At 37.5% G+C, this 25,084-nt stretch overlaps 1 protein-coding gene across 4 annotated transcripts; it reads left to right on the forward strand.

Annotated features, from left to right (window-relative positions):
* The first annotated feature begins 1,355 nt into the window (after nt 1-1,355).
* SQLE (squalene epoxidase) lies at nt 1,356-24,232 on the forward strand. 4 transcript variants are annotated; one of them, XM_058276031.1, is made up of 12 exons: nt 1,356-1,569; nt 1,927-2,632; nt 5,512-5,764; nt 10,239-10,419; nt 12,609-12,705; nt 13,865-13,978; nt 14,056-14,227; nt 16,689-16,784; nt 20,490-20,632; nt 21,059-21,155; nt 22,818-22,905; nt 23,694-24,232. In XM_058276031.1, exons 2-12 carry the CDS (start codon nt 2,342-2,344, stop codon nt 23,884-23,886), a joined length of 1,725 nt encoding a protein of 574 aa, XP_058132014.1. In that variant the 5' UTR covers nt 1,356-1,569; nt 1,927-2,341; the 3' UTR covers nt 23,887-24,232. The 4 variants fall into 4 exon arrangements, with proteins under 4 accessions (XP_058132014.1, XP_004453012.1, XP_004453014.1 ...); XM_004452955.4 differs by having other exon boundaries at nt 1,371-1,610; XM_004452957.5 differs by having other exon boundaries at nt 1,390-1,574.
* The last annotated feature ends 852 nt before the right edge of the window (nt 24,233-25,084 follow it).

Below are 25,084 nucleotides of genomic sequence, written 5' to 3' on the forward strand. Positions count from 1 at the left end.
AGTCTGTGAAGGTTTTTGACAAATATTTTCTTAGCAGGTAAAACATAATATTTGGGGTGAAAAGTGATAAGGCAGGTGCCATACTTTCTTAAACTCTTCAAAGTGTCCCATACAGAACCAGAAGGAACCTTAGACTTCGTGAGGAAATTCTGTCCTACCCTGCCCAGTCTTCCAGGTTAGGTGTCTTGTGACTCATCCAAGGTCACCAAGTGGCTAAGGTCTCTTGATTCTAGTCATCTGGTCTTCCTACTGTGCTACTGACATTCATCAAACTAATCATTAAGTCATTCATTCAATAAGTTTTTATGGAGGATAAACGTTAAGTCCAAAACATTGTGCTAGATGCTGTGGGTGATTCTGGTTTATCAGACACAGATCTCTCCCTCAAGGAACCTACAAGCAAGCAGGGAAGATAAAACTCAACCATACATATAATAAGAGAATGGGTCAAGAAAAGTATGAATAAACAAACTATTGGTGAGGGTCAAGGAAGACTTGGTGGTGACAATTCAGCCACGCTTTAAAAGACAGGATTTGAACGTAAGAGCCCTAGGAAAGGGGGTAAGGAGCAGGGCCCTTGCCTGACCCCCATCCAGGCAGAGCGAAGGGCTGCCTGTTTCCATAGTGCCCTGCCCACCCCTCTCTCAGGGCCCTTATGACACACCCGGATTTATTTTACTTCTTTGCCCCAACCCCACCCCCCTTTCTGAGCTCCTAGAGAGAATTGAGGCCACGCTCATCTGTGTGTCTCTAGCCTGGGCACTCCCAGACGCGCAGCTGAGTAAGCATCTTGGGTGAAGAAAGGAAACACCTGTCCTACCCTACATTGTTTGCTTCTGGGAAACGCCTGCTCCATTTTATAGGTTCCAGCTTGAAAATCACGTTTTTCACGCACCCCAGCTTCTCTCACCAATTTCTACACACACAAGGCATGGTACAGAAAAGCTGTGCCGGAATCATTTGTGACCCCGGGCCTGGCACGGAGTAAGCACTCAATAAGTGCTCGCGGATGGCCTGAAACATCAGACATTTGGCGGCGAAGGTCCCCGCACGGTTTTCCTCAAAACCAACTGCGTATCTTTCCGGCAAAACCCCAGCACCTGGGCGGCCGCGCCAAGCACACGTCAGGAGCGGCCGCAGCCCACGCCCCCCGACCCAGCCGGCGCGCCCCAACCTCTCGTCCCCATCCCACACCACGCAACATCGCCCTAGCGCCTCTCCGGGCGTCGCCGCGTGGGCTCCGCCGTCTGCGATTGGCCAAACCCCGCATAGCGCCATCTCGGCCTACCGCGCGGTGCGAGCCCTCATTGGTCGGCGGCGGCGGGCGGGGCCGAGGCGCCGGGCGGGGCGAGCTCGGACCCTGGAGCCCCGCCCCCCGGTCCTGCGCCTGTTGGGCGCCTACCTCCGCCCCCCCGGGCGCGCGGGGCGCGGCGGCGAGGTGGGGGCGCGGGGCGGTTACTCTGGTTACTGCGGTAGCGCGGCACGGAGGAGAGACAGCGCTGCCGCCGTCTCCGCCCGCGGGCATGCTGGTGAGGAGGTTGCCTGGAGCTGCCGCCGCCGGCCTCTGAGGCAAGGTCTCGGGAGACCGCCTTTCTCCTGCGGATTGGAAGGTTCGGGGCTGGGGGCTCGGGAGCCGCGCTGAGGAGGACGGCTTGGAGATAGTGGCTGGGTTTCCTTGCCGAAAGCCGAAACCTTGAGTCCGAGGCCATTTTTGGTTGAGAAAGAAGCCCGGGAATTGTCCCTCCGAGGGTGGTTTGGGTGGTTATTCCGCGTCCGCGGTTGCTAACAGCGCTCGCGCTGTCTAGACGCTGCCGGGGCACTTCGCTGGCTGCAGAGGCGAGGCCACATTTTATATTTCTCATCGCCGAAGTGTTTTTTGTTTTTGTTTTTGTTTTTTTAATTTCTCCCCCCTTTTCCTTCTGAAAGGGACGCTGCTGCTAGTGATAGAGAAGAAAAATTCTACGGCACGACGAGCCGACATCAGAATAAGACATCACCAGCAACCACCCCATCCGGGGAGGAAAGAAAATGGATTGCCTCAATGAGGAGAGTGTCTCATGCGGAGCTCGTGGAGCCGGCGCTTTTTTAAATAATCGGTTTTAAGGCCTGTACAAACCACCTCCCCTCCCCCTCTCTTCAGGATACTTTTATACTAACATTTTGTGATTTTAAACGTTGTTCTGACTTGAATTGTAATCCGGTGACAGTGTTTACAGGGGTTTGTCCAGCTCTCCATCCTCCCTTTGAGTATACATTTGGGGGACAACCTCTTACGTTTCAACCCTCCCCCAAAGGGAAAAAAGAAGCTCATCGTTGACCAGGGCCACCAATTCATTGAGCCATGTGGACTTTCCTTGGCATTGCCACCTTCACCTACTTCTATAAGAAATGCGGGGACTTTATCACCTTGGCCAACAAGGAGCTCTTGCTGTGCGTGCTGGTGTTCCTGTCGCTGGGCCTGGTGCTCTCCTACCGCTGTCGCTACCGGACGGGGGGCCTGTTCGGGCGGGGGCACAGCGAGTCCCACTTCCCGGTGTTCTCGGATATTCTGTCGGCTTTGCCTTTCATTGGCTTCTTCTGGGCCAAATCACCACCCGGATCAGAAAATAAAGAACAGCTCCAGTCCAGGAGGGTAGGTTGAATTTAAACTGGGCAAATGAAGGCGTCCTTTTATTTTCAATTATTTTATTTATTTTTAATTAGGAATGGAAGTTTTCTTCAGAAGAGAAAATGGTGGCAGCTTAGATACTCTGGTATAAATTCTCATGTAGTTTTTATTCCTAAAGCTTTTTGATGGTTCCTTGGCTTCATCCTTGACATTCTTAGGAATGATTGAACAAGAAAACATTTGTTTCTTTTAGAGTTGGTTGAGCCTCAACAGGTTGAATATTGAAAAGTGAAATGAGATGTTAGAATTTCATTTTGAATGAGGCCAGACTCAATTCTGTGATTAAAAAACCAAACAAACGCCATTTTATTTAAATCCTTCGGTGAGGATTGTATTTGTACCTGGGAAGAAGATAATCTGCTACATCCTGGTCTGTTGCTTATAAGAAGTGACAGCTGGCTGGGGAAACTAATAGAACAATTTGAAAAATAAGCAAAGAAAAAATGCAAAGTTACGGGCAAAAAGTTATGTGGGGTATCCCGCAGTAGTGTTCCTGAGTCAAAGGCTAGGTCTTCAAATACATGGGCAGTTGTTATGATCCTTGAAAAGAGAGCCCAGGAGGAGAATGGTGGGAGATGACTGGGGAGAGATCATGGGAAGCCAGATCATTTAGGGCCCATTGACCATGGGAGTCTGGATGTTTTCCCAGGAGCACTGGAGGGCTTTAAGCATGGGCGTAACAATATTTGATTTTAATTTTTTGAAGAGAACATTTCAGTTGTTGGTGGAGAATGGATATAGGGGTACAAGAATGGAAATGGAGATTGGGCAAAGAATACAACAGTAGAGGAAGTGGGAAATGATGGTGGCTTGGAATTAGGGCAAGTGGCCTATAAAGTAATGTTCCTTTGAGGTTCTGTATCTACATTATTACAGATTTAATGTATACAGATTAGCCAACCTTAGAGAAGAAAGGGACAAGGTTTAGAACTTTTGCCCCACCACTTCTAGCTGTGAGACCTTGGCAATTGCTTTATATCTCTTAAGAATTTTACAGGTAGTTACAGAATTAAATGATTGAATGTTTGCAGAATGCCTGGTCCATAACAGCTTAATAAAGAGTAAGTATTTATGAACAGTCTGAAGATAGTATACATCTGTTAGGAGCATTTGGAGATGTGCAAAATGAGTTCAGCAGCATGGTGGGTGTGAATTGGAGGAATGGCGTAAGAGGTAGAGGGAGGGAATCCTTAATTCTCACTTTGAAGTCTTTTGTATTGTTTTCTGAGATAACTGCCCTTGGAGTAACTGAGTATTAGTCCAGTTGGCTGGAATGCTGCCAGCATGTTGTGTAGAGAAGTTTTTAGGCAGGAAAATTAGGTTGCCAGCCATCAATATTGGTTCTCCTTTGTGAGTGTCTCAGCTTTCTGTTCTAACCAAGGAGTTGTTTGACTGTATGTGATCTTTTGAGTACTAAATTCTAATTAGTGCTTCCCTTACTAACCAGGCTCTGAAAGCCTTCCTCTAGCGTTCTCCTACCAAGATTGTGTGTGTGTGTGTTAACAGGGAAAATTTCTGAAGAAAAAACTAATAAAAAATGAATAAGATGACTAAAGGGGCTTGCTGTGTTCCTAGAACAGTAATTTACATATAGTCAGTTCTTATGGTCATTAAGAAATACTGTTGGGAAGAACAGATTCTATTGTCTTTTTTCCTTGGTAAGGACAAAAATGTATTTCAATAAGAGAAATTATTTTAAAAAATGGAGTGGACAAAGCCCCAGTGCATTGTGGAAGTAAAAGAAGGCTGGGTGAATATTAAAATCTTAAGATGCATCTCCTTCCTTTATTTCTGAAAATTTTTTAACAAAATTAAACCCCATCAAGTGGCATTTAGTCTTACCTTAATCATTAAGGCCTGAGAACTCAGCAGGATGGTTCCTTGTAATTCAGTATCTTAAATGTATTCAAATTTGTGAATTCATCTACCAAAAACAAATACTTATTACAAGATTGAATTTTTCATTTAAAGAACAACCATGACATTTAAAAAACAACCATGACATGGTTATAAATCTCTTAAAACAGGGCTTTTGTATCCTGTTTCAAAGTTCTTGTTTTCAAAGTTAAAGTTTTTGCTATCAGCCCAACCAGTGAAAGAGTTTACTATTTGTTCTTGTTCTTAAATTGGGGCATCAATTGACCAGGCCTTCTTGGAGTATCAGCATGGGGGAAAAAAGGCGGGATAAATTAAATATATCCTTATATGTTAAGGACTAAAATTATAAACAAGTCAAAACCCAAGAGCAGTATGAATTATTTTGTTCTTTTGGAGTTTTGTTGACTTGAGTAATCCTCAATAGATTAATAACCAGGTTTTAACAATTTTTCAGTTACATAAAAGGGTTTTTAGATTATGATAGATTTTTGAAGTGAAAATCCAGAAGGAGAAATTGAATAGTAGAACTAGCTAAAAGGTGCTAAATAAGTCATATCAGAAGTTGTATATAATTTGCGTCTGGTTAGGTGCACAGTATATATTTGAAAAACTTGGTAATTAATGATAGAATCTGCCCTAATAAGTCTTTGAAACCCCTTATAAAGTTTATTATATTTGGCCTGGTGTGGATTTCTAAACATCCATGTATGACAGCATTTTCTAAATAGATTTGGTAAAGGAATATATAATTTTTACTGGTATATTATAAATTTTTAATGTAACCCAATATTTTTATATCATTGAATTTTATGTATGATCTGAATTTAATAGTTGAAAGTTAATTTGGTTTGATAATGTTTAGGTTCTGGCTTTTTCCTATGATACAAAAATCCAGTGTACCTATAATAGTATGATTTGAGGGTAACAAATGTGGAAACATAATTATTATTATTTTTTTAAAACAGTGCAGAAAAGGAACCACTATTTCAGAAACAACCTTAACAGGAACAGCTGCCACTGCATCAATAACTTCCCAAAATGATCCTGAAGTTGTCATTGTGGGAGCTGGCGTACTTGGCTCTACTTTGGCAGCAGTGCTTTCCAGAGATGGAAGAAAAGTGACAGTAATTGAGAGAGATTTAAAAGAGCCTGACAGGATAGTAGGAGAATTTCTGCAGCCGGGTGGCTATCATGTCCTTAAAGACCTTGGTCTTGAAGGTAGGTTCATATTGATTTTTCAGGAGAGTTTTTGTGGTATAAGCAAACTCTTCATTTTAGACTATCCCATGACTAGTAAAAAGGCATTCCATTTTATTTTCATTTATAAAGGTTTTTTTTTCATGCAAATTCATGAAAATATGAGAAAAGGAGAAAATAACCATTTAGTAGTATGAAGAGATACAAGGTAGGCTTAATGAGATGTAATGTAGTGGCTAAAAAATGGTAAGGGTCAAAATAAAGGACCTGGAAGCTCCTAGAATGAGAGCATGAATTTTAGTAATAAGGGAGAAGAGAACTATCATTTTCAAAGTGCCTGTTATGTTTCTCCTTTAGTAAGTGTTATTACCTAGTATCTTTCACTTAAGCATCATTCATCCATTCAACCATTGTTTTTTAAACACCACTATTTCTTTACGAAATATTTATTAACTGCCTGCTTTGTGTGAGGTGCTGGTGCTGTACTTGGTACTGAGAAAGGACAGATACTTTCTGCTCTTGAGGAGCAGGGCAGGAAATAGGCCCAGGTTGTGAGGTGAGAAAGAAGCCGCATCTCTCTGTCCTGTTAGTTCCTAAGTATCACCGTGCATGAGGTTCACTTGAGGCAGATGTGACAACATCTAGAGACAGGATTTTGGTAACTTTAAGTTGAACATCGGGCAACCCGAAATGCTCCTGAACTAATGGCTGAACACAGAATTATGGATCTAGCTTTAGGGGATGTCTCCAGAGTTGTGGCTGTAAGCCTCAGTCCATGCAATCCAGGCAGTCCAGGCATGAGGGGACTCTCTAAAGTGTTGTAGTTAGGCCACATATCATCAATAAGAGCCCAGTTTTAATATTCATTATGCTATTAAATTCCCCTCAGGTGTGGTAAGATAGGATAATAGGAGCACTTGGGGTGGTCATTTGCAGGGTATGGATTTTTTGGTACAAGACCCACCCTGGGTATGGATTTTTATTTGGGGAACTGGTTACTCTCTGATTCAAGCTTATTATCTAAAACTCTTAAAATATGTTCTAGTTTAAGTATTGTAACATATATCTAGTGTGAAAAGCTTCTTTCCCCAACTTTATTTTCTTTAGAAATATCTTGGCTTTTCTTTGCCTTTTGCTTTGCAATATATAATTTAGAATCAGTTTTTCCAGTTCTATGAAAAAAATGCAAGCTTATGATTGGAATTGCATTGAATCAATTGCCTAATTTGGAGAAAATTGACATCTTTACAGTTGGAATTTGCTGACCAAGAATGTTTGTTCTTTAATGTATTTAAGTAAAGTTTCACAGATTGTATGTGTTTTTTTGTTATGTTTATTCCTAGGTTCTGGTTTAAAACTTTTTGGCTTTTATAAATACTTATTTTATTGTACACTTTGTAGTCAGCTTCAGGTTCAACTCTACTACAGTTCATGGCACTGCATTATTTTGGGATTTCCTGTGGGTGATTCCACTCATAGCCTACAGTGATAGATTACTTTCAGGCCATGTCTCAGGGCAGTTTAGTTGAGTTTTTCTGGTCTGTCTACTTCATTGACAAGAAATTTATGTCTGGTGCTAAGTTCCAGCGTCCCTAGCACATGGGGACTCCCACATCCTGTCTGGGAGTGACCTGCTCTTTTGTTTTTTGTTTTTTAAACTTTTGAGCTAGCCTATCCATTTTTAAAAAATGAACATTTTTTTAATGTGAAAGAGGGCTTTTCGTTTTAGTTTATCTGCTTGTTAACCAGTAGTCTAACATCGCAAGTATGGAGCTTTATGATTCATGGATAGTAATAGCTATACATTATGTCCCTGGCTTTAAAATTATTAGTATCTAGTGTTCATGAACCAAGAATTTTAGTAAGATTTAGATACTATTTTCCTGCCTCCTCAACAAAGTAAGTGTCCAAACTCTGTCATATTTTATCAGTAAAGCTAATATAGGGGCAGATAGTCCAAGAAGTCTTAAATTAGACATTGTTTGTATCTTGTCTTAAGATTGTCTATCTAAAGAAAAATTTTACTATGCTATTTTTTAGATTTTCTGGTGTGTCCTTAATGGGCCAGCTTTAGCATTTAAAGTCCACCTGTAACACAGTTATGGATTGTGAAAACAAACTGTTTCATTAGCTAGATAAACAGAAATACTACGTGAACTCCAAACATCTATTAGGTATGCTGAGATCCAAATTAAATATACTGCTATTTGGGAGTGTTTAGTGTATCTGTCCACTTGTCACTGACTGGACTTCATAGACCAGATCAAAAAACTTACTCTGATCCTAGGACAGATGTGATAAAAATTGATCCAGTTTGTCCCTGACTAAATTTTAATATTTTAAATTTTAAAACCATATCAGAAAATGAATTAATTTTGATCCTAACACAGATGTGACAAATAGTTCATTACATATTTTCTTTCATAATAAATGAGATTAAATATACTTCATTTTGATATATTTCAATGTATTTAAACATTTAAGTATTTTAATATATATCCTACAGTCTACTTTTCTACTTTACAGCAAATATATTTCCAATACTGCTGACCTTTTTTTTTTTTTATATAATATTAAAAAAATAGGGGGTCCCCATACACTCTCCACCACCCTCACCCCACTCGTCGCCCCATAACAACAATCTCCTCCATCATCATGAGACATTCATTGCATTTGGTGAATACATCTCTGAGCACCACTGCACATCATGGTCAATTGCTGACCATTCTTTATCAGCCTCATTTTAAGCCTATGCATAGTATTTTCACAGTTGATACTTCATAATATACTTTATTTTTTTCCTTTAGATGAATATTTAGGTTATTATTGGTTATTCTTTATTATAGATAACATTGTACCTAACCAATTCTTGCATATAACTTTAAAATCAGAAATTATATATTTAGGATAAATTTCTTAGGTGAATTTCCAAGACTAAAATTTTTACATTAAAGGGTATTAACTACTTTTTTGTTCTTGATAATTATTGCTATAATTACTTCCTAAAATGTTGTAGTACCACAAGTAATTATAAATTTGTCAGTTTTATAATAATTTCACTAGCAATTTAGGTAGATTTGTTATCTTATTTCAATTTTTATTTCATTGATTTTTTTTTAAAAATCAAGTTTTGCCCATTTTCCTATATTTGCTCAATATTTCTGTATTGCTTTGTGAATCATCTGTGTACTTTTGCCATTATTGGCTTTAATATTTTTCCTATGAATTTAATGAGTAACTTTTATATCATAAATATTGGTCTTCTGTTCTATTTGACATAAATATTTCCCTAAGGTATTGTTTCTCCTTTTTCATTTTATAGGTTAGTTTTATGTTTCTTATTTTTCAGTGACACGTTAAGAATGTTATATTTTCTATTGAAATTTTGAATTTTTTTTCTACTGCAACTTCTTTTACTGTTTTCAAATTTAAGTCATTTTTACACAGATCTGATGAATTCAATATTCCTTATGCTGCTAGTGTTTCCATTATTTGATTAAAAAATTACTTTGTATTATATCCTGAATCTTAGTTATAGTATTTATGGAATTACCAATATTTAGTAATAAATAAATTACCCTTTCTCTTTGGCTTGGGAAATCTACTTTTTCATATATTCAGCCTTTATGTATAAATTGGGTCTTTTTTGGAGTCTTCACTTTGCTTATTTTATTCCCTTTTTTCTGATTTTGTGCAAATACTACATATCCATACTTTGAAAAAAGTGATGAAAGGGACTGAAGTTATTATTGTATCTATAAAGACAGACAGTTTTATTCAATAGAGGATTGTGGGTTATTTCACATTGCATTTTCTTGCTTATCTTTCTTAGGTAAAATGGAATTACAAATCTGAAATAGTTGTTTAATTTTATTTCTCTCCCCTTTCTCCTCTACCCCAGTTGTCTGTTCTCTGTGTCTATTCGCTGTGTATTTTTCTTTGTCCGCTTCTATTGTTGTCAGTGGCATGGGAATCTGTGTCTCTTTTTGTTGCATCATCTTGTTGTGTCAGCTCTCAGTATGGGTGGCGCCATTCCTGGGCAGGCTGCACTTTCTTTTGCGCTGGGCGGCTCTCCTTACGGGGTGCACTCCTTGCACGTGGGGCTGCCCTACGCGGGGACACCCCTTCGTGGCAGGGCACTCCTTGTGCGCATCAGCACTGCGCATGGGCCAGCTCCACACAGGTCCAGGAGGCCGGGGGTTTGAACTGCGGATCTCCCATGTGGTAGATGGATGCCCTAACCATTGGGCCAAGTCTGCTTCCCCTCTGAAATAGCTTTAAGTGTGGTTTTCCTTAAGTGATGTTACAGATTTGCTAAGACTGCCATTATCTTCCAGAAGAATTAGATTTCTGAAACAGTTATATTGTCCAGTTCTCCAAATGGTATCACAGCTTCATAAAGGCTCATTTTCAGTGTCTCTGTATCCCTTTTGGTGCCTAGTATACTTTGGGCATATAAACAAAATTGATTTTTTTGAACTGAATTGTTTTGCAGGTACAGTGGAAGGCTTTGATGCCCAGGTTGTAGATGGCTACATAATTCATGATTACGAAAACAAACCAGAGGTTCTAATTCCCTACCCTCTGACAGAAGACAATCAAGTGCAGAGTGGAAGGGCTTTCCATCATGGAAGATTCATCATGAGTCTCCGGAAAGCAGCTATGGCAGAGCCCAAGTAAGATTATAGCTTCAGATCAGATATATATTGTTAAGAAATTAACTAAAATTTAAATTTACCCTTGCATACTTTTTTGTAGATTTTTTTCTTATGTGTTTTTGGTGTGGGCTAGAACATAACTATTAAGATAACCATAAATTAGAAAAGAGTTTTAGTTCTGAATATCAATCGGAGAATTTTCCTTTGCATGATATAGACTATAGATAATTTTCCTTTGACTAAATAAATTTTGTAATTTTTGTGTGTTGGAATTTGAAGAATACAGTTTTAACTAAGGAATAAGTCCATGAGTACCCATTTGAGCATTTGGATTTGTGGTTATGTTGCGTCCTATTAAGTTAGGACAGAGGATTGCAAGAGAAAAATCCCTATCCCATTTTTCTAAGAACTTAACTTTAATAGGATTGTCTTCTCTTAATTATCAATATATTTGCATCTAGCCTTTAAACACTATAATTGAGGAAGTTTTAAACATGAGAACCCTCATATAATTGGCATAGTCTTTAAGTGTTGACATAGCAAGTGAAGAAGTAAATGGACTTATTTTCACGACTGAAAGGACTTTTGATGTCCATGGAAGAAAAGTATGTTTGAAAATTTGAAAAATACCCAGAAATATAAAGGTCATAAAAATTATCCATGATTGATTCTTCCGACTAGAAATAACTACAGTTAATAATTTGGTAAATAAATTCCAGTTCTTTTCCCCCACTCCCCATGTATGAGTGTGGGGGTATGCAAAATTTCTCTGGATGTATATAATTTTTAATCAATTGCGATAAAAATCTCATTTTTCAAAATACTTTTCTATATCATTACATTAGTAATATGTATTCATTGTTGATATATTAGAAAATAAAAACCACACATAATTCTAAAACCTATTAATGATGTGTTTGTTCTTTGTCATTCCAACTTTTTTCAATGTGTTTGTGCATACACACAAACACACAAATATATGAATATATAGTATTTTTTGAAATTTTTTTTATAGTTTCATGACATTTCCTGGTATGGATGACCTACAATTTATTTATTGACATACAGTTTATTTGATGGACATTTACATCCTCTCTTTTTAAAAAATATTCAGGAATTAGATTCTTTTTTTTTTTTTTTTTAAAGATTTGTTTATTTATTTATTACTCTCCCCTTCCCCCCCACCCCGGTTGTCTTTTCTCTGTGTCTGTTTGCTGTGTCTTCTCTTCTTTGTCCACTTCTGTTGTTGTCAGCGGCACGGGAATCTGTGTTTCTTTTTGTTGCATCATCTTGTTGTGTCAGCTCTCCGTGTGTGTGGCACCATTCTTGGGCAGGCTGCACTTTCTTTCGCGCTAGGCGGCTCTCCTTGTGGGGCGCACTCCTTGTGAGTGGGGCTCCCCTACGTGGGGGACACCCCTGCGTGGCACGGCACTCCTTGCGCACAGGCCAGCCGCACATGGGTCAAGGAGGCCCAGGGTTTGAACCGCGGACCCCCCCATGTGGTAGACGGGGGCCCTAACCACTGGGCCAAGTCCGCCGCCATATATCCTCTCTACTTTTTGACTATATAATGTTGCAACAAACATCCTCATATATCAAAAATTGACATAATTTCTGCAAGCTGAACTGTAACAATTGGGTAGGTAGCATCTGTCCAGTAGGGCTGTTGTGAGAATTATGTGAGACAAGTAAGTAAACAACTTTGTATTGTTCGGCACTTAATAAGCAGACATTTAATAGCACTATTCGTTATCATCATCATGCAGAATTTTACAAGTTGCTCCATGTGATGATGGAAAGATACTGACTTTTCCCCCTAACTCTTGCCACAGCTGAGTCTTATTTTGTTTAAAAATTTTGGTTTTTCTAGGAGCAAGTGGTAGTTTTTTGTTCTAATAGTCACTGTTTAATAGTGAAGTTTTTCTAAATGTTTTATGGATATTTGTATTTTTTTCTTTTGTAAATGGCCTTTGTCCAGTTTCAATATAATTAATTTAAATTAAGATTATGCAGGAGTAGAATATAACTAGGATAATTTGATTTTAATATCAAAATAGTATAAATGTTTTTATTTGTTAATTTTAGTAACTTGCACAATTCTATGACACGGTAAACTGGATATAAGGAATAAGGAATTTATCATATCTCAATTTAAATTGCTCACGTGTGCTACTATAGAAATTTATTTCTGTTAATTTATCCTGTAGTACAAAGTTTATTGAAGGTGTTGCACTACAATTACTAGAGGAAGATGATACTGTGCTGGGAGTTCAATATAAGGATAAAGAAACTGGAGACATCAAGGTGAGATTTATCAAATGGCTGTTGCCTCCTAAGATTTTTTTCCTTCATTTTTCTTTGATTCCTTTTTAAAAAGGTAGAGTCACCAATTTATTATGCAGCAAATGGGCTGATGGACTTTAGGTTGCAACACATGGCTCTCTAGAGCACCTCAAAATGCTATTCAAAATAATTTAAATGCCTCTATATTAACAGTATTAAAAACTGAAGTAAGAAATATACACTAAAGGGAATTAGAAGAGATGAAAAGGAAGAATTCATAAAAGAAATAAGTAGGATAAAATGAAGTGTTGTTTAAATCAAAAAGATAAAATATAGGAGAATCTTTGGGGGGATAGCAGGAAAAATAGCTTCCAGTATATGCTCATGTTGGCTTCATAGAAGAAAAGAACGAGCCAGAGGGCCAGAGGCTAAATAAACCATTGATTCTTTGAATGTTCCTTAGGGTTACCAACTCCTAGAAATTGTACTCCAGTGAGGGAGATGTCAGAGTTTTCTCTGCTTTTAGTATAGTTATATATATACACATGTACATGTATCCATGTGTACCAACTGATTGGCCATATGCAGGTTAAAAAATTCTAGAATATGGGAGTGGATGTGGCTCAAGCAGTTGAGTGCCCACCTCCCACATGGGAATTCCCTGGTTTGGTTCCTGGTACCTCCTGAAAAAACAAAAGCAGTAAACAACAAGCAAAAAAAAAAAAAATTGAACCAATTCAGGAAAGCCGATGTGGCTCAGTGGTTGAACACTGGCTTCCCACATAGGAGGTCCTGGGTTCAATCTCCAGCCCCCGGTACCTCAAAAAAAAAAATCTAGAATAAAAGGGTTTTTGACTGAACCTTAGAATTTGTAATGAGATTCAGTCTTCTATGGTCCAAGCTTACCTTGTAGTTAATTCCCCTACTGTCCATCAAAGTGTAGAGTATTCCCAGATGTTTTTGGATGGTAGACCTGAGAAGGAAAGTTGATTGCCAGGGTCTCAGAGGAAGTGTCTTTCTAAATATTGGCCATTAATTAAGCTTCGCATAACTGCTTTTTCAAATACCTTCCAAATGAAATCTGATAATATATTTAAATCTGTTCATGCACATTTTTAAAGAATGGTCCTTTGCTGTTACTTCTGACTTTTTAGCTGAGTATTCTTTATCTCTGGTATAGGAACTCCATGCTCCATTGACTGTTATTGCAGATGGACTTTTCTCCAAGTTCAGGAAAAACCTGGTCTCCAATAAAGTTTCTGTTTCTTCTCATTTTGTTGGCTTTCTTATGAAGGTATGGTAGAAGTGTTATGTTGGGAAATAAAAGCAATGTGAAATTTCCAAGTTATTAAAATATATATTTTTTTCTAGAATGCACCACAGTTTAAAGCAAAACATGCTGAACTTGTTTTAACTAATCCAAGTCCAGTTCTCATCTACCAAATTTCATCCAGTGAAACTCGAGTACTTGTTGATATTCGAGGAGAAATGCCAAGGAATTTAAGAGAATACATGACTGAAAAAATTTACCCACAGTTACCTGGTAAGAAATAGGATTTCACTACCATTGTATTCTCCATCTTCAGGACTCACTGAAGCTCTGTCTAAAATAGGTCAGAGATAAGGTGGCAGGTAAAAAATGCATCCAGTCAGTCAGATACACTGGAGCTGAACTATTTAAAGTAGCAAATAACAAAATCTTAAAATTAAAAAAAAAAAAAAGATGTTTTCAATATATCTTGTCTTATAGTTTTCAGAATAATTATTAATATGGACATATAATATTTAAGATAGTCTCAATAGCAACTGCTGTCTCTGAATCTTGATATTTCTCTTATACTTATCTATTTTTTTGTTGTTTTTGTATTAATGATAAGCTACCATTTATTGAATGCTGTATATGAATTGTTTTACAAATATAATTTCGTGTAAAATCTACATAAGCACCTGTATTAGTCAGTCAAAGGGGTGCTGATGCAAAATACCAGAAATTGGTTGGTTTTTATGAAGAGTATTTATTTGGGGTTAGGAGCTTACAGATGCCAGGCCATAAGCATAAGTTACTTCCCTCATCAAAGTCTATTTTCACGTGTTGGAGCAAGATGGCTGCTGACCTCTGTGAGGGTTCAGGCTTCCTGGGTTCCTGTGGGCTCAGCTGTTTTCTCCACAAGGTCACCTGTAGACTATCAGGTGAATGGCTCTGTCTCTCTCCCTGGGGTTTCTGCCGTGTCTAAGGAGCCATCTCTATTCCTCTGTTCTCCTGGCTCACATCCTCTCTTCCTGGGGCTGGCTTCTCTTTCCTCTGTGTGCCTACTTTCTGGGGCTCCAGCTTAAGACTTCAGCATCAGACTCCAACATCACCCCCAACTCTGTCATTTGCCATGGCTTTAATCTGTGAGTTTCTACCCCTTGGTGGGTGGGGACTCAATGCCCCAATGACGTGGCCCGATCAAAGCCCTAATCATAACTTAATCACACCCAGGTACAGACCAGATTATAAACATAATCCAATATCTAGTTTTGGAATTCATAACCATATCAAACTGCTATAGCACACCCTATAAAGTAGGTAGGTATTATCATTATCTCCAGTTTTACAGATGAGGGAATTAAGGTTCAGAGAGGTTCCTTAGCTTTTCCAAGGATAAACCATCAATAAGTTGTGGGACCAAGCTTGACCCCAAGTCAGTCTGGTTCATAGATTCCTGCTACCACATACCTGTCTTCCGTTCATGAGAGTGCTGAGGGATCTTTGAGATCATTAGAACTTTGAGTTGAATATAGAAAGGTGTCATGAAATTTCGGACATTTTTGTAAAAAGTCAGAATTACATTTTAAAAAATCCAGAATTTTCAAGGCCAGTAGTTGTTTTTCTCTCCTCCCAGAAAATGAGATAGAAGAAATATGAGAAAACTGAACTTGAAAAAATTGAAGGGAAAACCTCCCAATTTTGATATGGCTATAATAGTAGGAAACTAACCTTGTTACAAATACATTTTGTTTAAATATTTTTTTCTTCAAATTATTTGGTAAACTGTGTGAAACCGCTGTTTAGTAATAAGATATTAAACAGAAATGAAGTGAAATGAAGGTATACATAGATTTTTAATAGTGATAGTTTTAACATACGTACAATACACATTTCAAATTTTCACTCAGTTTGCCATTTCTGAAGCTTTCAGATGGAAAAATTGAAGTTGTACATATTAAGGAAAAGGATTGTTAATGACCTAGTTTTTTTTTTTTTTTTTAGCATTTTTTCCCCTTATAGTATAGATTTGGTGTTTTTTCTAATGCAGCAGTTAATTGGAGCAGACTGTCTGAAATCCTGAGGGAAAAGCATTTGTCGGTTTATAGTAATATTAGATCACAAATTCCCTGTATGAATGGAATTGTTTTTGACACCGGCATTCTGCTTTTACATTCCCATTATACTGGGAACTGTATGAAATAAAGTTCACTTTTTGTACAAATAGAATCACAGAACATTAAACATGGGAAGTATTTCACAAATGAGTTAACGCAGTCTCTTCATTTTAAAGATGGAGAATCTGAAGAGCAGATTGGTATTGTACACACTCTAGTGTACATACCCTCCTGCTATTTGAAAATTGGTGGTATGTTTCCTCTTATATTACTAGAACATGGTGGTGATAGTAAATAAATATTTAAAAATGAAAGCTATCAGAGTTAACCTTTGGAAAAGAAGGTGGTAGTTTTCTCCCTGGTTCATTTCATTTGAATTTGCCTCTTTCTGCCTCTTCTCTGTTCATTCAGCTTTATGTCTATTTGTATTAATTTACTCTTATATTCCTTAGTAGGTCATTAGTGTGAATAATTAAGTGCTTGAGTAATTTTAGTAATAAGATAATTCTTGATTTATCATGAAATATATATGTAAAACCATAACAGATGTATGTAGGTATTTGTTTATACCTGATGAGAAAATGTGATGATTTGAAATTGAAATGTTTTAACTATTTGGGGGATGGGATTAATTGCAGATCACCTGAAAGAACCATTCCTAGATGCTGTTCAGAATTCTCGTTTGAGGTCCATGCCAGCAAGCTTTCTTCCTTCTTCACCAGTGAACAAACGAGGTATCATTTTATTGGACTGATTTTATAAAGGAGTCAGTATTCCAAATGACATATACTTGATTAAATTTATACTCTGGAAATAACATTGTTGCAGAGAATTGCTTACTGTGGATTAGTTTTATCATATGTTATTTGATAGTGTATATAAGTCACTGTGCTGGTTATTGGGAATACAATAATTTAATACCCTCCTTGACCTAGCTAGGGAAGGCAGTTTTCTAGTGAGGGATGTAGACAGATAATTTCAGCACACTTGATAAATGCTGTGTTAAAAACTCACTCATGTACCACAAACTTATTATGAACACATACAAGGCAGGAAGGGGAGCTTTTAATGGAAGGGTGGTTAAGGGACGACTTTCCCTAAGAAATAAAGCAGAGCTGAGATGTAGATAATGAATGGGAGTTTATTATCGGTGCAACTTTTTATTTTACAGCTTTACTGCAGTTTTATTTTTCTATAGCTTTATTGAGATATTATGCACAAACATCTGTTTAAAGTGTACATGTCAGTTTTTAGTATATTCACAGATTGGTGCAACCGTCACCACAGTCAATTTTAGAATATATTTATCACATCCAAAAGAAACTCTATCCTTAGCAGTCACACCCCATTTCCTCCCAGTCCCCCAGCCCTGGGCTACCATTTATCTGCCTTCTGTCTCTATAGAATTGCCTATTCTAGATATTTCATCTAAATGGAATCATACAATATGTGATATTCTGTGACTGATTTCTTTCACTTAGCATTGTTTTAAGATTCATCCATGTTATATCATGTATCAATCATTTATGGCTGAATAAAATTCCATGTTGTGGATACACAACACTTTATCCATTAATCAGTTGATGGATACTTGGGTTATTTCCACTTTTTGGTAATAATGAACAATGCTGCTGTGAATATTCATATTCAAGTTTGGGTATGGACATATATTTTCCTTTCTCTTGGGTATATAATACCTAGGAGTAAAATTGCTGGGTCATATGGTAACTTTGTGTTTGACTTTTTACTGTTTTCCAAAGTGGCTGCGCATTTTTCATTCCCATCAACAGTGTATGAAAGTTCTACTTTTTCTGCATCCTCAACAATTATTATTTTTTGGCTCATAGCCATGCTTATGTGTGAAGTAGTGTCTCACTGTTTTGATTTGCATTTCCCTAATGATGTCAAGCATCTTTTCATGTGCTTTTGGTCATTTGTATATCTTCTTTGAAGAAATGTTTATTAAGACATTGCCTGTTTTCTAGTTGGGCAAATTAAAAAAAATTTTTTTGGGTTGTAAGAATTCTTTATATATTCTAGATACAGGTCCCTTATATAAACCAGGTGTAAGTTTCGCAAAATGTTTTTTCCATTTTTGGGTTGTCTTTTCACTTTCTTGATGATTATCCTTGAAGTAGGTAAATTTTTTATTTTGATGAAGTCCCACTCATATATTTTTTTCTTTAATTGTTTGTGCTTTTGGAATCATATCTAAGAAGGCTTTGCCTAATCCATGGTCACGAAGATTTACTCCCATATTTTAAGAGTTCTTAGTTTTAGCTCTTATGTTTAGTTCTCTGATCCATTTTGAGTTAACTTTTGTGTATGGTGTGAGGAAGGGGTCCAGCTTCATTGATTTGTTTGTGGATCCAGTTGTCCCAGCACCATTCATTGAAAAGATTATTCTTGCCCTATTGAGTTGTTTTGGCACCCTTGTTAAAAATGAATTGACCATAAAAGTAAGGGTTTATTTCTTTCAGTGTTGTGTAGTTTTCACAGTATTGTTTTGTACTTTTGTTAAATATATTCCTAAGTATTATTATTATTTAAAGATTTATTTTATTTATTTCTCTCCCCCCCCAGTTGTCTGTTCTCTGTGTCCATTTGTTGCGTGTTCTTCTTTGCTTCTGTTGTTGTCAGTGTCATGTGAATCTGTCTCTTTTTGTTGCGTCATCTTGCTGCGTCAGCTCTCTGTGTGCATGGCGCCATTCCTGGGCAGGCTGCACTTTCTTTCGCCCTGGGCAGCTCTCCTTACGGGGCGCACTCCTTGTGCGTGGGGCTCCCCTACACGGGGGCACCCCTGCGTGGCACGGCACTCCTTGCGCACATCAGCACTGTGCATGGGCCAGCTCCACATGGGTCAAGGAGGCACGGGGTTTGAACCGTGGACCTCCCATGTGGTAGGCGGATGCCCTATCCATTGGGCCAAGTCCGCTTCCCAAGATTTATTTTTTATTTATTTCTCTTCCCTTCTCTGCCTTCCCCCCCAGTTGTCTGCTCTCTGTGTCCGTTCGCTGTGTGTTCTTCTGTGTCCGCTTGTCAGTGGCATCCGGAATCTGTGTCTCGTTTTGTTGCGTCATCTTGCTGTGTCCTCTGTCAGTGTGTGTGGTGCCATTCCTGGGCAGGCTGCACTTTTTTCGTGCTGGGTGGCTCTCACAGGGCGCACTCCTTGCACGTGGAGCCCCCCTACTTGGGGGACACCCTGTGTGGCACAGCATTCCTTGCATGCATCAGCACTGTGCGTGGGTCAGCTCATCACACGGGTCAGGAGGCCCTGGGTTTGAACCTTGGACCTCCTATGTGGTAGGCGGATGCCCTATCTGTTGGGCCTAATCCACTTCCCTCTTATTGTATTGTATTGTATTGTATTTTAATCAATTTAAGCAAGACAAATTTATTATCTTGAGTTCTGAAGGTCAGAAACCAACATGAGTCCCCCAGGGCTGGAATTTATGTCAGCAGGTTACATTTCTTTCTGGAGACTCTAGGGGAAGTTCTGTTTCCTTGTTCATTTGGGTTGTTGACAGAATTCAGTCCCTTGCAGTTGCTGGATTGAGATCTCCATTTTCTGGCTGACTGCCAAGCAAGGACCAGTCCCAGTTTCCAGAGGCCGCCTGCACTCCTCGACACGGGGCACACTTTCTCCAGCCTGAAAGCCAGCAACTGGTGGGCTGAATCTTTCTTATGCTTCAAATTCTTCTTCCTCATCTTTGGTCTCATTTCTATAGCCCAGCCAGGAAAGGATCTTCACTTTTAGGAATTTGTGTGATTAGGTTGGGTCTTATTGTTATTGACATTGGCACAACAATGGATTTGCATTTGAGTTTTGTAGGGCAGAGACCTATCCCTAGTACCTGGCACATATTAGTTGCCCAATAGACATTTTTTTAATTGAATCAACTCTTAAATTTTTGCCTTGACAAAAATTTTTTCTTAAATTTCTCCCCCCATTCATTGTTTGTGCTCCTGTCTGCTCTCTTTGTCTGTTCATTGTGTGCTGTGTCAGCTCAATCTTCTTTTTTGAGGAGGCACTGCGCACCAAACCTGGATCTCCCATGTGGGAGGGAGGTTCCCAAACCCTTGAGCCACATCTGCTCCCTGCTTTTTGCATCTCTCTTTGTGTTTCCTTGTTGCATCATCTTGTTGCATCAGCTTGCTGTCTAGCTCGTTGTCTTAGGAGGCACTGGGAACTAAACCCAGGACCTCCCGTGTGGTAAGCAGGCACCCAACTGCTTGAGCGACATTTTGAGAAGCTATTCCTATGACCTGGCCTAGGCCCTAGTGAAACTGACAAATTTTAAGCCATGAGTTTGCCCCCATATTTTCACAATCTTCTGTACGAGCTTATATCTTTAAGTTTAATAAATTAACAGAATTTAGTTTTTTTTTTTTGTCTCCAGAGATGCTTCACGTTGTCATTATTTTAATTCTCTTCATAGGTGTTCTTCTTTTGGGAGATGCATATAATATGAGGCATCCTCTTACTGGTGGAGGAATGACTGTTGTTTTTAAAGATATTAAACTATGGAGAAAACTGCTAAAGGGTATCCCTGATCTTTATGATGATGCAGCTGTTTTTCAGGTAAGATTAAATTACCCTTTGACAAAAATGTCTCAAAATATTTCTTTCTGGGGTGGGAGTGGGGGTGGAGAAAGAATGGTGCTTTGATGAGAAGATCTGTACTTAGGAGCCTGCTGCATACTAAAGGTCCTTTGGCAGTCCTGTTTAGACTTAAAGAACTCGACTTGCAACCTCTAAGTCTTAGAGTTTCTAAGTTTCTGTGTTTGAATATTAGGAAACACTGGATTGCATGGGCCACTTTACTCATAAACATGATTGAGTTACTTATTGCTCTTGGAGATTTTTCTGTTTTTAATGACAAATACAAGGCAGCATTGCCTGTAAAAAGGCCCCAGAATAAATGTCAGTTTGAGGGGATTATAAACATCAGTTTGAGCTTTTTTTCTTTCTCTTACCGTATTATAAGTGGTCTTTTTCTTTTTTTAGGCCAAAAAATCATTCTATTGGGCGAGAAAAAGATCTCATTCCTTTGTTGTGAATGTCCTTGCTCAGGCTCTTTATGAATTATTTTCTGCCACAGATGGTAAGTGTAGATATTTTTCAGTGAGCACTACTGAATTGTAGATTTTTAGTCCAGGAAGGAAGGATTATTACAAGTTAGTGAGTAAGCTAGAAACATTACCTGAGTTTGCTGACTCCCACCTTGGTAGTCCTTTTTAACTCCATCGCAGAGCAAGATTTTTAGCTTCTAATATCATGGTTACACCACTTTGTCTGAAAAAGCTATCGTCCTTGCTTAGACAACATTGATAGTTATACTTCAATATCGTGTCCATTATTTTAATTCCTGGCCCAAACCCAGATGATTCATATCCCTAAATGCTCCAGATTGTGATGGAGGGTCTTTCTACCTATGTATCAAAAGGCAACACAGTTGTTACTCTTTTTAGTTTTAGTCTCTTTTCAAAGTAGTATTTTGTAAAATGAATATGATCTTCAAGTCAAGTTTAGAGTTTCTTATCTTTCTTTGAAAATGCACAATGGCAGAGTACAGCTACCCATTACTCATTTGAAATATTCCAGTGCTTTTGGTTTTGTTTCCCATATTGTATAGAGGTGATGGTCAAACTCCATATTAAGAAAACATGACATAGCAGAAGCAGTGTTAGAAATGGAGGAAAAGGCAACTGTGCCACCTCCTAACCAGAGCAGTGTACAAATCAGTAATGGTAGGCTAATGAAACTAGACTTATAGGTTTTCAAGAATAAATATAACTCAATCCAATTACTTGAATATATTTGCAACAAAGCTATTCCTATGACCTGGCCTAGGCCCTAGTGAAGTGGTTTTGTGATCTGATTACAAAGGAGGATAGTATACGTGCTTTCTGTAGCCTCTATAACCATCACTCTTGCTAAAAGAAAAACACCTCTTTGATTGTGATTTGCCAAACAAATCTCTCTTGCTAATTGGCATGGAAGTTAAAATAACTGATTGGGCAAGTAAAAAAGAACGAACTAAGTAAGCTCTTTAGGGATTTTTCTAAGCTCTTTAGGAGTTTTTATGAATTTGAATCTGTCAACAAAACATTTTTAAAAAAGTTATATAAGATTGGAGGAAGGAGGATCTTCATTAGAGTAAAAGTTTACCTATTGCATATTTTTTAGGTTATAAGGAAAAATATAAGCTTGACTGAAAAGAGTATTGGTTGGAAATTATTAAAATGGTTATTGATTGATTATACCATGTTTTGAGGGTTTAATAAGTTACTTTCCAATGTATAAAAAACTATACAGATAAAAGATACTGTTGTTGTTGTTATTTACTATTTGCAACTATTCTTGATAATTTACTAATTATTAGAGATATAGGTTGGGCCATCTTAGAGACAAATGTGGTTTCTGAATTGGGTTTTCAAAACAAGAGTATTTTGCCTCATTTAATGAATTTACAACATAATCAAAGAATTAGTTTTTAAACAATGCTAAGTTCCAATACATAAATGTTTGGCATATTATTTACTAACAGAACAAAGTTTATAAATACTTACATTAGTATCCATAATATTGATAATAGAATTTAAGAGAGATCCTGGGTTACTGGAATTACAGGACTTGCTTTTGTTAAATTACCTAAGGTGCAATACTTGTTATATCTTCATTAATTTTTGTCATATCATTAATGCCTTTTCATAATGAGTGCTTCAATATTTTGACTGAGAGTAACTTCTAAATTTTATTTTAGATTCCCTGCATCAACTAAGGAAAGCCTGTTTTCTTTATTTCAAACTTGGAGGAGAATGTATTGCTGGTCCTGTTGGGCTCCTTTCTGTGTAAGTTGTTTTGATGCACAGAAGAAACAAATATTCCAGGTTTTCTTAGAACTTACTGCAAAGTCTTTCTTCCTTATACGTTTCATCATTTTAGTATCCATTAGCATTCAAATTGGAATGTAGCCCAGGGAAATGAGAAAAATAAAAGGCAAAATTTAGTTCTGTATTTTACATCTGGGAAACAGCATTGATTATAAGGAGAAGGGCTAAAAATCCCTTGATTAAAATAGAAGCTTGATTTTTGCCTGTGGATTTTCCACATGATCTAATCTGTGGAAGACATGAATAACTGAGTAACTTGTTTTTAAAAAGTTAATTTAAGTGCAGAGGCTCATGAAATACAGTAATAGTTTTGATAGTGCAGACAGTATGTGGAGCTATTCTTACAAAGTAGTTTGCAAAGAGAAGTTTTGTCTTTTTGTATTCATCTGTAATGTGAATATGAATACGATTAGCCTTTGAAAAATCTAGACTCCCAAAAGGCCAGGCCATCCTGGTGCTTTAGACTGGCATCTCAAAATTAGTGAAAGAAAACAGCTTAAAACATAAGACTTACTTAAACTAGAATAAGAGGAGATACTTGGTTTTCCTGAGTCGTTTTCTAAGTAGTTTCTTGTAAAAAAAAAAAAATTTGTACCTGCTATCCAACTCAGCAGGCAGACCTAACCGTAGCAAATCCTCCAAAATATAAAATGTGAACTTAGCTTTATAGATGAAACATAATCGGTACTTTTTAATGAATAAATTTTAATTTCTGGATTTTACCAATATTTTTTTTTCCATTATAGATTGTCTCCTAACCCTCTAATTTTAATTGGACACTTCTTTGCTGTTGCACTCTATGCCACGTATTTTTGCTTTAAATCGGAACCTTGGATTACAAAACCTCGAGCCTTTTTCAGTAGTGGTGCTGTTCTGTACAAAGCGTGTTCTGTATTAGTTCCTCTTATTTACTCAGAAATGAAGAACTTGGTTCATTAAGCTTAATGGAAAACCATTTGTGGATGAATATGTGGAACTCACTAAGTTGTAAGAGACTTTTGGAAGGGGATGTATATAAGCATATACCATACTACTTCTAAAGTGTAAACTCTTTGGATCAAGATTAGGATTAATTTGTTTTTGAAGTTATTTGTATATAAACATGTAAATATGTGCTTTAATTTGCAATTTAAAATGAAGGGTAAAATAAATTAGGTATTTAAAAGAAATGACTGTTAGCATGAACTCTAGTGCTAATACTGAGGAAATGCAGTTTTTCTTTTGAATTCAATATGTGGGATGAGTCATTGTGGAACATGCAAATAAAATGAAGAATGAACTCTCATGTCCTTTTGTTTCTTGTGGGCTTCTTTACATAGCTTCGTAAAGAAGGCCAGAATGGCTTGGTAATTGCAGTGGGCAATCTGCTCTGTTAAATAATTTTGATTTTGGGGAAATTCCCTTAATATCTCTGGACCTCATTTTCCTCTTGTGCCCAATGAGGCAATTAGATAAGATCCTTTTCTGAGTTCTCTGAAAATACCACAGTCACACAGGAAAAGCAGTCAAGGAATTTATAAGTTCTACTGTGTAACATTTTAGTAAGTTAATAGAATTATTTCAAGAAACAATGAATGACCAAATAAATAAGCACTTTATAATACCTGGTTTAATGCCTTAAATCAGTTAGAATTTACTGAGTTTGTCTACAGTATATTTGAAAAGATTATTGACATGCAGACGATATCCTGAAACTTCAGTAAATCTCCACATAACACAAAAGCAAACTGTTCTCCCTTAAAAGATATAAAATATAACTTGAAAAATTAACTGCTTCACATTATAATGATTAGGGCTAAAATGACACAGTTTTATAATAAAATTTTCTCTTTCAAACACTTCTAAATTTGTAGTTGAAAATTTTCATTGGCCAAATCATAGCAGAATCAGTTTCGTACATCTCTGTGTTTTGTTTTAGCAGAGCTTATGGTGAACTCTCACTTGTTTTCTTGAGATGCCCCTCCAAACTTATCCCAAACTCCAATTTTCTGGCATTTTATTGTGGGAAGCCTGTGGGGGACTCTAGAAAGATACCTTCATATTTGGCTTTTAGATAACATAAAACGAATCACTTCCTTGCTATTCTCATTCAGTAAGGTAAAGTCTGGAGTTCTGTTTAAACCTTACTTTAAAATTC

The sequence above is a fragment of the Dasypus novemcinctus genome, chromosome 14, assembly GCF_030445035.2.
Source record: "Dasypus novemcinctus isolate mDasNov1 chromosome 14, mDasNov1.1.hap2, whole genome shotgun sequence".
NCBI classification, from domain to species: Eukaryota; Metazoa; Chordata; class Mammalia; order Cingulata; family Dasypodidae; genus Dasypus; species Dasypus novemcinctus.

Excerpts from the sequence above, each read along its gene's own strand:
- SQLE (XM_058276031.1), top strand. The coding sequence starts at position 2,342 with ATGTGGACTTTCCTTGGCATTGCCACCTTCACCTACTTCTATAAGAAA. Across the intron at positions 14,228-16,688 it reads AATTTACCCACAGTTACCTG|ATCACCTGAAAGAACCATTC; the intron begins GTAAGAAATAGG and ends GATTAATTGCAG. Across the intron at positions 20,633-21,058 it reads ATGATGCAGCTGTTTTTCAG|GCCAAAAAATCATTCTATTG; the intron begins GTAAGATTAAAT and ends TTCTTTTTTTAG.